At 30.4% G+C, this 13,385-nt stretch overlaps 1 protein-coding gene across 3 annotated transcripts in view; it reads right to left on the bottom strand.

Annotated features, from left to right (window-relative positions):
* The window catches only part of LOC106685203 (thrombospondin type-1 domain-containing protein 4), a 495,278-nt gene that overhangs the window by 156,017 nt on the left and 325,876 nt on the right, over positions 1-13,385 (bottom strand). For all 3 annotated transcript variants that reach the window (XM_067045746.1, XM_067045747.1, XM_067045748.1), the window contains one exon: positions 12,260-12,384. In XM_067045746.1, the coding sequence (XP_066901847.1) occupies positions 12,260-12,384 (125 nt within the window). The remainder of the gene's footprint in view (positions 1-12,259; positions 12,385-13,385) is intronic.

Genomic DNA, 13,385 nt, shown 5'->3' with positions numbered 1-13,385 from the left:
AAATAAATATAATATAAAAATATTACAAGAAAACAAAGCTCAACCTGTTAAAATTCAAATAGGAAATGGGCTATTACATTTGAATTTAAAGCCTATTTTCAGACTACTTCCTCAAATGCCCCTTTTTGGTGGAGGGATAATAAAATTATTATTATGAACAACTTTATGATGGTTGTTCATTTATTTAAAGGGAATAATCTTTAAATTATTAACTACCAATCAGAATGATCGTGAAAAGATCTAAGGACCACATTAAAGATAAAATTACATAAAAATACATTTTTTTCATTTTATTTGAAACACTTTTAGTTTATAAATATGTTTTCAAAATTTTAGTATCGTTTTGGCCCTTAACCGTAGCCATTTTAAAACTTTTTTTCAATTAGACCCAAGTCAAATTATTTGATTTCATAATCATTACTCCATAGAAGTATTAGCTATCAGTAAAGGTAATTATTATTTTTTTTTTATCTTCAATATATCAATTAATATTACGCATAACATATATTTTTTTTAAAACGCATATGTCACAATAAAAACTATATGAACTAATATGTTGTTTTATTCCTAATGTGAGCAATTTTTTTTTACATTATATTTTTAATTAAATTAATAATTAAAAAAAATTAAAGCAATGAATTTATTATTTTTTGGGAGTGGATAGCGCAATAGTAAGCCGTGCTACTAACTACAAGGACACAGATTGAAACCCTGTTGTGACAGATATTTATTTTTTATTTTAGTGTTGTTGTGAGTCAACCCAATGGGTTCGGGAGCCCCTCCAGGGTCCTCCCAGCCACATGAAGTAGGTAGCCCTTATTAGGTAAAATCTGACGGTCGAGTGTGATAATGACCAAATCACCTCCTTGCACATCCGTTGGTCTAATTAGAATACTCCCTTACGAAATATTGCACCCCGGACTCTTCATGGGTTGTAGCGGTACATATTTAAGTTTTTTTTTTAAATATTATTATTATCAATAAAAGATTGATAATAAAATTGATTATGACATTCTTTTTGGAAGTATTATGGCAGTGAGATTCTAGGATAGAAGAAGAAAAAAAAGAATTAACATCACATTTTTTAAATTTAATATTTTTATCGCATATAACGCGGATTTTGTTATGATTAGTCCAATTAGTACATATTATAATTCTTATATTCATAAAAAAAATTTTCTTTTGAGGTTAATGACTTCCAATTTAATGAATTTTTTTATTAAAATTATCACCACATGGTACAACGTTTCGGGACCTCTGTCCCATATTCATGCACCTTAAACCTATAACAATAACAAAACTATCATAACAACAATGTCCATCTCTATTCATTATAGTTCACACAATTATATTCACATCATAATTTCTTCTAGGAAGTCATGTCACAATTTGTGCATCTTCACTACTCCTTAGCACAGCCATCACTTTATATTTCTTACTACCTCTTTAGACCTTATCTCATGTCCAGTGTGCTGTTTGGTTACCTCCCTGTTTTTTGCAAGTCCTGCTTTGTATTTAACATTAACTTAGTGATTTTTTACTTAAACCCGTTTATTTCATCTGATTTTTATGTTTATAATTTGAGTCTATTTATAATGTCGGAATAATGTGTATTTGGGTGTTTAGTGTCAGTTTTGTAGTTTACTGTGTTTTGCATGTTTTTCGTTATATATATAGCTTCTAGAAATCTTCTGCTTTTTGTATCTTCTACTGTATCTATTATTTTTGGGTTTTCGAAATTGAATTCATGGTTTAGTTTTATGCTGTGGTAGGCTAGAGCTGTGCAATTTATATTTTTAGCGTTTTTACAATTGGTTACATGTTGCTTAATCCTAGTTTCCAGTTTTTTAGATCTTTCACCAATATATATTTTTTTCGCAATTTTTACAATCTATCTTATAAATTGCATTTAGTTTTTCCATCTTATCAACTTTGTCTTTCATGTTTGACAGCTTATTCTGTAACTTATTATTGTTGTATAAACCGGTTCTGATATTTATATGGTCATATTCTGTCAGTGTTTTTTAAATTTTATTTGTAAGGCCTGGTATGTATTGAAGTTTAAAAAAAAATTATTATAGCTATTACTATTTGTTTCTTCTTGTCCTTTTTCTCTATTGTCGTCTATTGTAATCTTTTTGTTTATTTCTTTATAAAATTCAGTGATTCTTTTTTGACTTGGTGGTTTTTCTATTTTATCTTTCTTTGTTGTTCTGATTACTTTTATTTTTCTCGGTGCTCTACTTTCTGTGCTGTCTCTGGTTATATATTTGTTATTAATAAATTAACCTCAAAAGAAATTTTTTTTTATGAATTGACTCACCAAACTTCCAATAGAGATGATCCAGATAATTCTTATAATTTATAAATGAAATTTTCCTGTGATATATGCCTAAATGATTGTATTGTTAGCAGACAATTATACATTTTTTTATTTTATTTATTTTTTTTAAACTAATATGTATTCAGGTAGTGTGTATTAGTTAAAGCCTATTCCAAAGAGCAAGTGATGACTACGAATGTGACTGGGCCGATGTCATTAGCATTCGTGGAGCAGCGATGCCCCGGGCGTTGCCTGTTGTGTAACAAGTGAGGACGCGGCGAAGCGCCGACGAAACGCTCAAACTTACTAACCAGGGGCCGACTTTCGGAAATTAGTGTTATTTTCTGATTTACAGATTTACGAGGGGTTATCACGGTCATTACGACTCCCTCTGTTGACTTCTGATTGATATAATGGACAGAACCTGTTGGCCCAGGCCTGGTCTTTGAAAGCCCCTCTACCGACAGCAAGTGTATTCATAAATATACATATTACTGACGAAACCCAACCATTTACGACAAACTATACCTTTAGAAAATTATATCATACCAAGAAGCCGATTATATGATTAGAGGATTAAACATGAAAGTCTTTCTCCTTCCTCGTATTAGCTAAGTGTCCAATTTAGGGCATTATAACGATTGCTTTCCACATATAAGTGGGGTCCTTGAATAAATATAAACTAGAAACCGAGATTTTTTAATTTTTTCTTTATTTACAATTTTGTTCATTTAAAAACAGAAAAAAACCCTGAGTATACTATCGTCGTAATACTAGAAAAATCTTTTACCTACTGGTAGTATACTAATAACACGTCTGCATTAGAAGGTCTCAAGATCATCTTCTCTTCAAGCGCCTCAGAGGATTGTCAGAAATGGAAGAAGGTTAGAAACTAGTCGGTTTGAGTGCTTAGGGAGTTTATAATGGGATTGATATCTGGTTCAAGCTAGATTTCTTACATATGGAACATTAAGGTCTTAATGCATGATTTTATTTGTGACAAAGTAAGGAGCATTGAGGATTTTACGAAGAATTTAGGATTGGATACGAGAGGAATTCAAAGGTTTTAGTAAAGTAGCAGATGAATGAATTAAAATATCCGAAAAACTACTGCTCCTACGAAGATCAACGTTATAAACGACATTATTTGTACATTTCACCACCTTTAATTTGAGTTATGGCATAAATCTGTACGTCTGTAAAAAATTAAAGCGAGTAGGTTGTTCGACATACGATATATCACAATCTCACAAGAGGAAATAATAACACAAAAAAAGGCATTCCTTCCCGGCCAGACCCACCCCGCTAAGACCCCCGGGGAGCGACGGTCCTATATCACTTCTGAAATATTATCTTAAAACGGGAAGAGGAAACTTTAAAATTGTTATATCGAGCAATATTTAAAAAGCGCCTGAAATTGAAAAAACGGTATGAATTGAAACAATTTTTTTTCGGAACAAATAGAAATCAACTATTCTGGATTTTCTCTTTACGAAGTCAGGTAAGTCAATTCATAAAAATTTTTTGAGGTTAATAAACTTCCAATTGAATGTAATTTATATTAAATTATCATATTATAGTACAACGTTTCGAGACCACTGTCCCATATTCATGTACTTTAAACCTACAACAATAACGTAATCAAAATCAACAATACGTAACGAAATCAACGTATTGAGAATTTATTGGAAATTATCACAAAAACTACAAATACTACTTAGATAACCGTTGTAAACTTAACTTTTTGGAAAATTAAACTAGCTTTAATTTGAGTGAAAATAGACATCTGTACGTCGAACAGTTCCTAGGATATAGATTTCTAAAATAAATTCACTAACTACTGATTTTTCATTACAATTTTTAATGAAATGTTACCTTTTAAAAAATTATATTTACTATATATTACTAGGGAACTATTGAACGTAAATATCAAGGCTAACTAGGGTTTTAAAAAATATATTTGATTATTTACTATACTTTAAATGATATTTTCTAGTGTTGTAATACGAAAGATATGGAGATTTTCAATAGTTATTATACATTTCAATTCGGATATTAAGGCAAAATTCAGAAATTAAGGCAATAATGACTAATAAAATTTCGGAAATTAAGGCAATAATGACTAATAAAAATTTCGGAAATTAAGGCAATAATGACTAATAAAAATTTCGGAAATTAAGGCAGTAATGGCCCGTAAATGGTTGATGCCTTAAAATAATAACAATAATAAAAAGATATAGAGCTCCGAATAAAAAATTATTATTTATTAATGTTTTGAAAGAGTCTCCATTTTTTATTCCCTCTAACAATATTTAGCAGGCTCATTAATTTTTAATAGTAATTATAAATAGTTTTAATTAAATTAATCTAAAATTGAGGTGAAATAATAGAATTTCTCTCCTCTTGGTCTCTTGGATTATTTTAGTGTGGCGACAAAGTATATAAGCAAAATACTCATTGCGAATGTTTTATTTCACTTCTAAAAATTTAATATTAAATGGGCATAATATCTTTTGGATATATAAGGTGAAACAAGGAATAATACCTGCATTTAGAATTGTCTAATATAACTTGAAAAGCCTTAAGGTAAATTATTAAATTGATAATATGTTTGAATTACAATTAATAAATAGATTAAGATAAGGATTCAATTTATGACTTAACAGAAATTAATAACACAAAAAAATAAATTATAATGTATATAAATTTAAAAAAGTTAATTAACTATTTTAATATATGTTGTAAAAATGATTCGTAAAATAAAATATTTAAACAATACTTCCAACGTAGTAATAAAACTTAATATAGCGCAGAAAAAGTTACTTAAATACAAAAACAGAAGTTGAACAATTCGAGCTCCTCAAGAGAGCAGGGGAGAGATCCCCTTATAGACAAGTCGAATCCTTGAAGAGGACGAATAGGGAAAAGTTTTGAAGGAGTCTTGATATTCGGCTGTTTTACGTTTTTCAGGTCAGGGGGGTAGGATCTCAACTCAGCTACTTTTTGAAGAAAAGGAAGTTATAAAGGAGTAGGTGAAAAATATAATCTGACTTTATTTTTGCAGTTTAGGACTTTAACCCCCTCACTATGGTTAAAATAGGTTGGTTAGGTAACCTCCAATTCCCGTAAGTCAGAATTAATCAGAATGTAAGGTAGTAAAAAAAAATGGTTATGATTTAAGTTCAGTATGCATGGAATACTTTATAAAAAAATATTAAATGGTAAACTATAAAATCTGAACACAGGAAATTTTCTTAAGCGTTTTGATTGATACTTATAAATATTTATTTTGTATAATATGTTTTATGAACAATAAATATTTCACTCCTTTATTACTTTAATAAGCCAAATATGTATTAAAGAAAGTTTTTTTAAAAAAAATTATTTATTTATAATAATACAACTGTATTAAAATATATACAACAAGTAAATTTGATTATATTTATAGAATGGCATGATATAGACATGTGGAGTATCTACCCATTGATAGAACTCTAATAACATTTGTAGAGAAAATCTCGAGGCCATCCTATTTTTAGACGTCTAGGAATATTATTAGGTGGTGAAGGGAAAGATTTTATAATGGAAAGATTGGTATCTGGGTCAGGCCAAATCGGCAACATAAAGAACATTAAGGTCTTGAGGGATGACTTGATTTGTGACAATGTAAGGAGCATTAAGGATTTTGGATTGTAAGGATTGGATACGAGAGGGATTCCATAGTTTAGTGGAGCCCCATAACTCTACTAACTTTAGTAGGTCTTATTATAGTCACAGAAATGAGTCTTTTGTAATTAGTTGGAAGTTCAGACCGTTTTTCTAGTAAGTGTTACAATAGTCGGAATCGACGTGCAGTTTCCTATCATTTTAGTCTTGTATGAGGATTCCAAGCCAGCCGTTTGTCCAGATACAGTCCTAGGTAACGGATTTGTTCGACAGGAATAAGTGGGGTGTTATCAAAGGATACTATGGGGCTGGAAGTCATGGGTTATATTCATATTTAAAATATGTACAAAAACAAAAATTGATATGAACAATAATATAGAATAATACATAAAGGACATAAATGAGACTGAAATATTATAAAAATAAACAGGATCCAACAGTATGTGTTTGGATTTTATGGTCTACCATATATTGGTGTTATGTGGCTATTTATTTTTTATCGGTGACGTACATATATTATACCTATTGTCTATTAAGTTTTATAATTTAAAAAAATACGTAAAATAATTGGACGGGTTTCCAACTCAGCAGCAACTATCATGTTCCCAGTGTCCAAACCCCGGACGTCCTAGGAGTTATCTGAGCATCTGAGCGGTAATCTTGCGCAGCGGTTGATATCCGGCAACACTCACAGCTCTCGCCTTATTAAAAGGATTGCGTAATCTCTAAATGGTATCGTGGGATAAGCATAGCGAACATTCGGTTCCCTTATCTAAGAAACGCGGTATATATTGACAGTTAGGTGTGTACACATATCACAACTCGATATTAATAGTTCACAAGTTATATTTTTATTTCCCTAGTTTATTTACGTGCTGAAAATTATAAATGGGACTCGATATAAAGCAAGAAGATTATAGAGATCTGATGATTTTTTTTTTAAATTTAAAAATGCCTCTAAACGTTTGCCAAACAATGGCAATTTCATGCATGCACAAGCGTGTGGATGGGTTGTTTGAATAGGCTGGTACAAGTTGGCTTGAATTTGCGGCCATCCGCTGGGTATCGGTTTTTGGGCACAAATCAAAGGACGCTTGTGCTGCGTATACAGGTTTTTTACAATTTGTGTTTTTAATTAATTAAAGAATTTCCCCAACCTTTAGATTGGATAACTAACTCTTGTTTAAGGTGTTTTTTTTTTGTTTTTTTTAATAATTTATTTATTGATATTTACAACTGTATACACATATATACAACAAGTAAATTTGCTGTAGGTGACATAGTGACATGATAAAAACATGTGGAGAATCTACCCACTGATAGAACTCCAATAACATTTCTAGAGGAGAAGATCTCGAGGCCATCTTCTTTTCAGACGCCTAGGAGGATTACTAGGTAATGAAGGAGAAGCCAGGTTAGAAACAAGTGGATGTGGGTGGTTGAGAAGTTTATTATGGAAGGAACGGTATCTGGTTCTGGCCAAATCGGCAACATATGGAATATAGAGGTCCTGATGGATGACTTGATTTGTGACAAAGTAAGGAGCATTAAGGATTTTACAAAGGATTTTGGACTGTAAGGATTGGATTCTTTCAAAAAAGTGGTTTATTTCAAAAATTCAAAGATTCGGTGTAAATACTTTGCTTTAAATTTTATCAATTAAATTTAGCAGTTTATTTTTGATTTAACAAAGCACAATTCATTATTTATGATGACAATATATGACTAGGTAATTGAATTTAAAATTTTTTGACAAAAATTCTTGAACGAAGGTTGAATTCATAGGTTATGTAATAATATTTATATGATTTTTTATCATCTAGAACCTACTTTGGTGATACTTACGTCTCCTTTTATTTGGCCTATCTTTACTTTCTTCCTTTTTCCTTAATGAAAACCGAGTGTAATAGCCAAAAAAATTCAAAAGAACAAAACAAGGGTGTGAATACCAACGTTTGTTGCTTCCTTTGTTGTTAAGACTTGAGTTTGCGGCAAGAGCCAAACCTGTAGATCCAGCATAAGAAATATTAGGGACTGCTGACACATCCATTTGAAAGGCATGGACGTTAGGGAAAACGTATAGAAAAGGAGGGAAAATATTTTGAATAAAAATGATTATGATATTCCTCTACCCAGATCCGACACAGTGCGATATCTTGGATTCATCTTAGATAAAAGACACCTGGAACCAACATACTAGAATTAATAAACAAGAACTCAACAGACGTTTCAGCCAACTATACCGACTGCTCAGCCGGACCTCTCATCTCTCACTAGAAAACAAACTTCTAATTTAAAAGACTATACTCAGACCTATCTGGACCTACGGACTTTAGGGAACAGCTAAACCGTCGAACATCAAACGTATCCAATCATTTCAATCCAAAATCCTTAGAACCATAGTTAATGCACCCTATTAAGTTTTCAACAGATCACTACACCATGATTTTCATATCCCTTTTGTCCTTAACCTCATACCAACTAAATTCTCAAAATTCCATATAAACATTTCCAACCATCCTAATCCTTTGGTTCAATCCTTATCTAGTTCCATACATCCCTAAAATCCACCTCGAAGGTTGGACGGCAGTGCCCAAGAGATTTGTTGGAAAATAAAAATAGACAATTGGAATTCTGGCAATGGTCAGATTCTCCACTCAAGTTGAGTGTTTGCGGCTTTAGCGCACTTGCTCAGCCTCCACTGGTAATGTGGCGAGAGCGATGCGCTGGGATCTTTTGAGCTCTGCTCTACCCCTCACGCGAGGGGGATAGAGTGGGCTCAGGGATCCTTAGGTCGATTATTTAAATATTGTATATAAGAGTGTAAATGGGACTAGAGATTATTTTATTTATTTTTTCATACACATAGTTTGAATTTGTTATTTTTCAAAATAATTCATAATTAACAATATGTTAACATTAATAACAAGTTAACATTCTGTTTGAATGTATTTACATTTTATTTTCTTCTTCATTTATTTTTTATTTTTCATTCTCATTTTATTTTATTTTAGTATGAATGTGATCATTCATCACTATTACCTATTGCCTACAACGGTGTGGCAGACTGTAATATCTATCAATAAATAAAGTTTTTTTAATTAAAAAAAAATCTAGAGGTCGATACTCTTTTTGTAACTTTGGAAGACCAAGAGTTTTTTTAGTAGATAGTTAATAAATAATTTATCAAGTGAACCCATATCGCTCTTCGCCTAAATGTTCGCATAACGATCCTCAGATCAACAACCATATCACATTCAGAATGAGTTTGCAACACAAAGTAAACTGTAATAAAACATAAAATTAAATTATTCGCCTTGTCCGAATTTAATCCCGTAAATATGGTATTTTACGTGACACAGCAATATTTTATATGAATATTATTGTTCCACAATATTGTATATGATTATTTCCCTTTGGTCTGAAGCAATTATGTAAGAAATCATTATTTACATAAGACTAAGAAACCTTTAATGCATCAGGATATTGTGTTCAATAAAAATAAACACAACATATTGTGTATTCAAAACTCGATTGACATTCACTTTCTTAATAGAAGTTTGAGAATTTCGAAATGAAACGAAAGGAAGTAAATGATGTTATTTTTTCGTAGTAAAGTCTAAGTAACCTATTCCTATAATTTTTCAAAGCACTTAACTTTGAAATATCCAGTTAAAACCGGTATTTTCCATGAAGTATTCTAACCGGCTCACTATAGTTCTATAACTATGTTATATTAGTGAATTTTGCGATCCGAGGCGTGCTGAAAGCGTTAATAGCAAGAAACGGAAGTATTTTTTCTTTATTATATTTATTTCAGGAAATTAATTATCATCCTTTTTCACTTCATTATTCCTTTTTTAACCTGAACAACGTTTCGGGATCTTTTGCCTATTATTCAGTTTTACAAATAGAAATATTTCCAATCAATATTTAACAGTTAACATATAGTTATAATCAATAAAGCTGATATTGCAACTTAATCAATATCTTTTTTTTTATACATTTAGATAAAACTATTTATATTTAAATACGTGTAAATCATAAATCATTAATTTATGATCATTTAGCAAATCTAAAAAATTTCTTGAAATTGAGCCAAAAATTCTTAGAAATTGTTCATATTTTTTCTTAACTAATTATTAATTTGTTGACATTTGTCATTTAAGTTAAAAAATAATTTTTATATATTTCCAACAGAATATAAGTCTTAATATTTTTATTAACTTTTTTTTTATCTTTTATTTTTTGCAGTTTTAAAATAATGTTTGCCTAAAATAGTTTTTTTTTTTTTCGATTTAAAAAAAATTATTTTTATTTCAAGTGATTATTGGCATTCCCATTTTATTATTATATTTATAAATTACCATTTTAAATGAACTTCCCTCCTTTTATTTCCACTTACTTGCCCAAATTTCAGTGCACTGTTATCACTTTAGGAATTTGTTATATATCTACGTTTTGCATTGATTTTAATGTGTTACCTTATTAATTCTTAATAGTATCAAAAATTTATTTTATTTATTATGTCCACGTAATGCTGTCCAATTTTTCCTGTATCAGTATTAAAATTAACTAGGTATTTTATATTTTTGGTTACATAAATAGGTTCTATATATTTTCTAATTCTTACATCCTCTGCTTCGTTTAACATTTCATATAATGGGCACCAGACACTTTGTTCAGGTGTAAAAAAGGAACTAAGAAATAAAAAAAGGGTGGAAATAAAATTCCTGAAAATAAATATAATAAAGTTTAACAAATTAAACCTTTGGACTTTAGTTGTAGCAGTAGAACAAATTATTTTATATTGAAAGCAATGTTTTTTTTAATTTTTCGACAATTTGCTATCTTATTGATCCATCGGATTTATCGAAAAAAAAAAAATGAAATTTTTTTTGAGTATTTAGTTGTCTGTGAATATCTGTCCTCATTGTTGAGAATCAATCATCAGAAGAATCTAGTCATCCAGACATGTGTTTGAGTATCCCTGGCTGGTTGAGGATCAACAAATTATGGTGGCAAATTCTTGTGTGCAGTTGAGTTCTTTCATGATTTTGTTCTTTAATTTTACTGTTTTCTTAAAAATCGTCAAAAACTGTTCTGATTGGAAAATTCACAGATATAAAGTCGTTTTATAATTAAGTTCTTATGGAGAATCCTATATTGAACATACTTCTTTTTTGGAGATTCCATAGTTAAGTGCTCTGGTAAGGACAGTAAGAGGTTACAAACTCTGCTTCATTACCAAAAGAAGCTTCATTCATCATAACTAAGACCTATCAAGTTTCATTTCAAAATTATCTAAGTTTCATTAAAAAAGGGAGAGGAGTTTCGAGTTTTGAACTCCCCGTGTCCGTATACACATGAATATAAGAAGTTAACATAGCTGGAATGTGCTAAAAAAGTATTTGATTTCATCAAATACATTAAGAAAGTCGTGATTATGGGCAGTTGCAGGAATGTGGTTCAATGGAGATACCGTGGTCGTAAATAGATTTTGATTTGTGAAAAATGAACTGGTGCACTTAAAAAATAGTATACACTTATCAAAAAATCCATAATTTCGTTGTGTAGGTCCTCCAGGGGTCAAAGAAACAGCTCACAATTTTAATTGTTATAATCAATCTTTTATTAAATGTAGATTAAGTTTTAGGTTTATATATGTGATATATTAATATATGACGAAGTTGAATTTAATTGATTATTTTCAATTTAAAAAAAAATAGATTATTTGTTTTGAGTATAAAATCTCCAAGTTTTAAATAATATAAAAAAATTCAGTAATTTTAACAAATTTTAGCACTTTATTTGTTTATCTATAGTTTGTTTTTTTTACAACCGGTTGTAATCTCTAAACGAGATTTTGCAGCATACATGGATATTTCCTAAAACTTATTTGTACCGCGAAATACAATTGCTTGAATAAAATGTAAAAAAATTAAAAGCTGAACTTTTATTTAACGGTTAATTTATTAACTTTCATAAGGAAAGTATTTATAAAAAATAATAATAATCAAATGTAACTGTCTCAACCCCTGGCTCGTTCATTGTATTCATTGTATGACACACAAGAGGAAAACGGCGTTTAATCAACAACATTTCCCAGTTGGTATGTTTTATTTCGTAGCATATATGTAACTTTTCATCCAAACTGTAAACGTAATTGAAAGATGACGTCGAAAAATATCAAAACAAAAATAAAATAATTTTTTGTTTTTAATTTCTTTTCATGGCATGTTTGGCGAAGATAATTAGGAATGTACTTACCAAACACTTTCCTTTGACACAATATGATTTCTTGCCGCAGGGAGTCCCATCGGCAGCAGTACTACTCAGTTCGGCGAAGAACCTCTGGCCCAGGGGCCGGCAGTACAGACTGCATTCTCGGCCCTCTGCAACAAATTGTATGAAATAGTTAGACAAATATTTCCCAATATCCTGTCTTGATATTAGTCTCAGGAATGCGGAAAACTTAGATTATCTTATCGCTAATTAAATACGTACCTTTATATATATGTTACTATAAAAGTCCGACGAGTAGGAAGACCTCACATTTTCCAGTAAATACTATGTTTTACCGAAGTCAGTGGTATACAAGCTATAGCCTAAAATTTATTAATATTATCATTGTTATAACATTATTAATGCTTTAATTAGATTAGAGCTATCCGCTTAAAAGGCACACAAACTCCCAGCGGGATCCTTCAGCTGAAGGCGAGGTCCTTTTCGAATGGGGAAATAGATGACCGTAAACCGTATTTAATGATGAAAAGGATTGATCATTACTGACAAGGATACCTGCTTGGTAAGACCCCCACTTGAACTGAAATGGATCCGTTTAGGGTTTGTATCTTCTGAGCGAGCGAAAATTGAAAGTTGTGATTTTATAAATAAGTTTAATACTCCCAAGGAACCTTGCATTATTCCTTATATACGAATAGAAAATAGTTGAAGGGATAATATGTACCAAAAAATGAATATCACAATTTTATAAATTAATATTCCGCTGAGGAAAAAATTAATAAAAAAAAATGTATTTATACTTTCACCATCACCATCACTGGTAATGTGATGCGGCGAGAGGGATGCGCTGGGATCTTTTAGGCTCTGCTCTACCTCTCACACGTGGAGGATAGAGTGAGCTCAGGGATCCTCTGGTCGATTGTGTAAATATTGTATATATTATTTTATCATTTATTTATTTTTCATACAGATAGTTTGATTATGTTCATCTTGTCTATTCTTTTGTTTGTATATATATTAAGAGTATTTTTTTTTAAATTTATTTTATTTATTTATTATTATTTTTTTTTATTTTAGTATGTATGAGATCATTCATCACTATTACCTATTGCCCACAACTGTGTGGCAGATTGTAATATCTATCAATAAA

This window comes from Halyomorpha halys, unplaced genomic scaffold (genome assembly GCF_000696795.3).
Source record: "Halyomorpha halys isolate HHAL.00 unplaced genomic scaffold, Hhal_1.1 Scaffold31.1, whole genome shotgun sequence".
Taxonomy (NCBI): Eukaryota; Metazoa; Arthropoda; class Insecta; order Hemiptera; family Pentatomidae; genus Halyomorpha; species Halyomorpha halys.
This window is presented reverse-complemented; position numbering and strand designations above follow the sequence as displayed.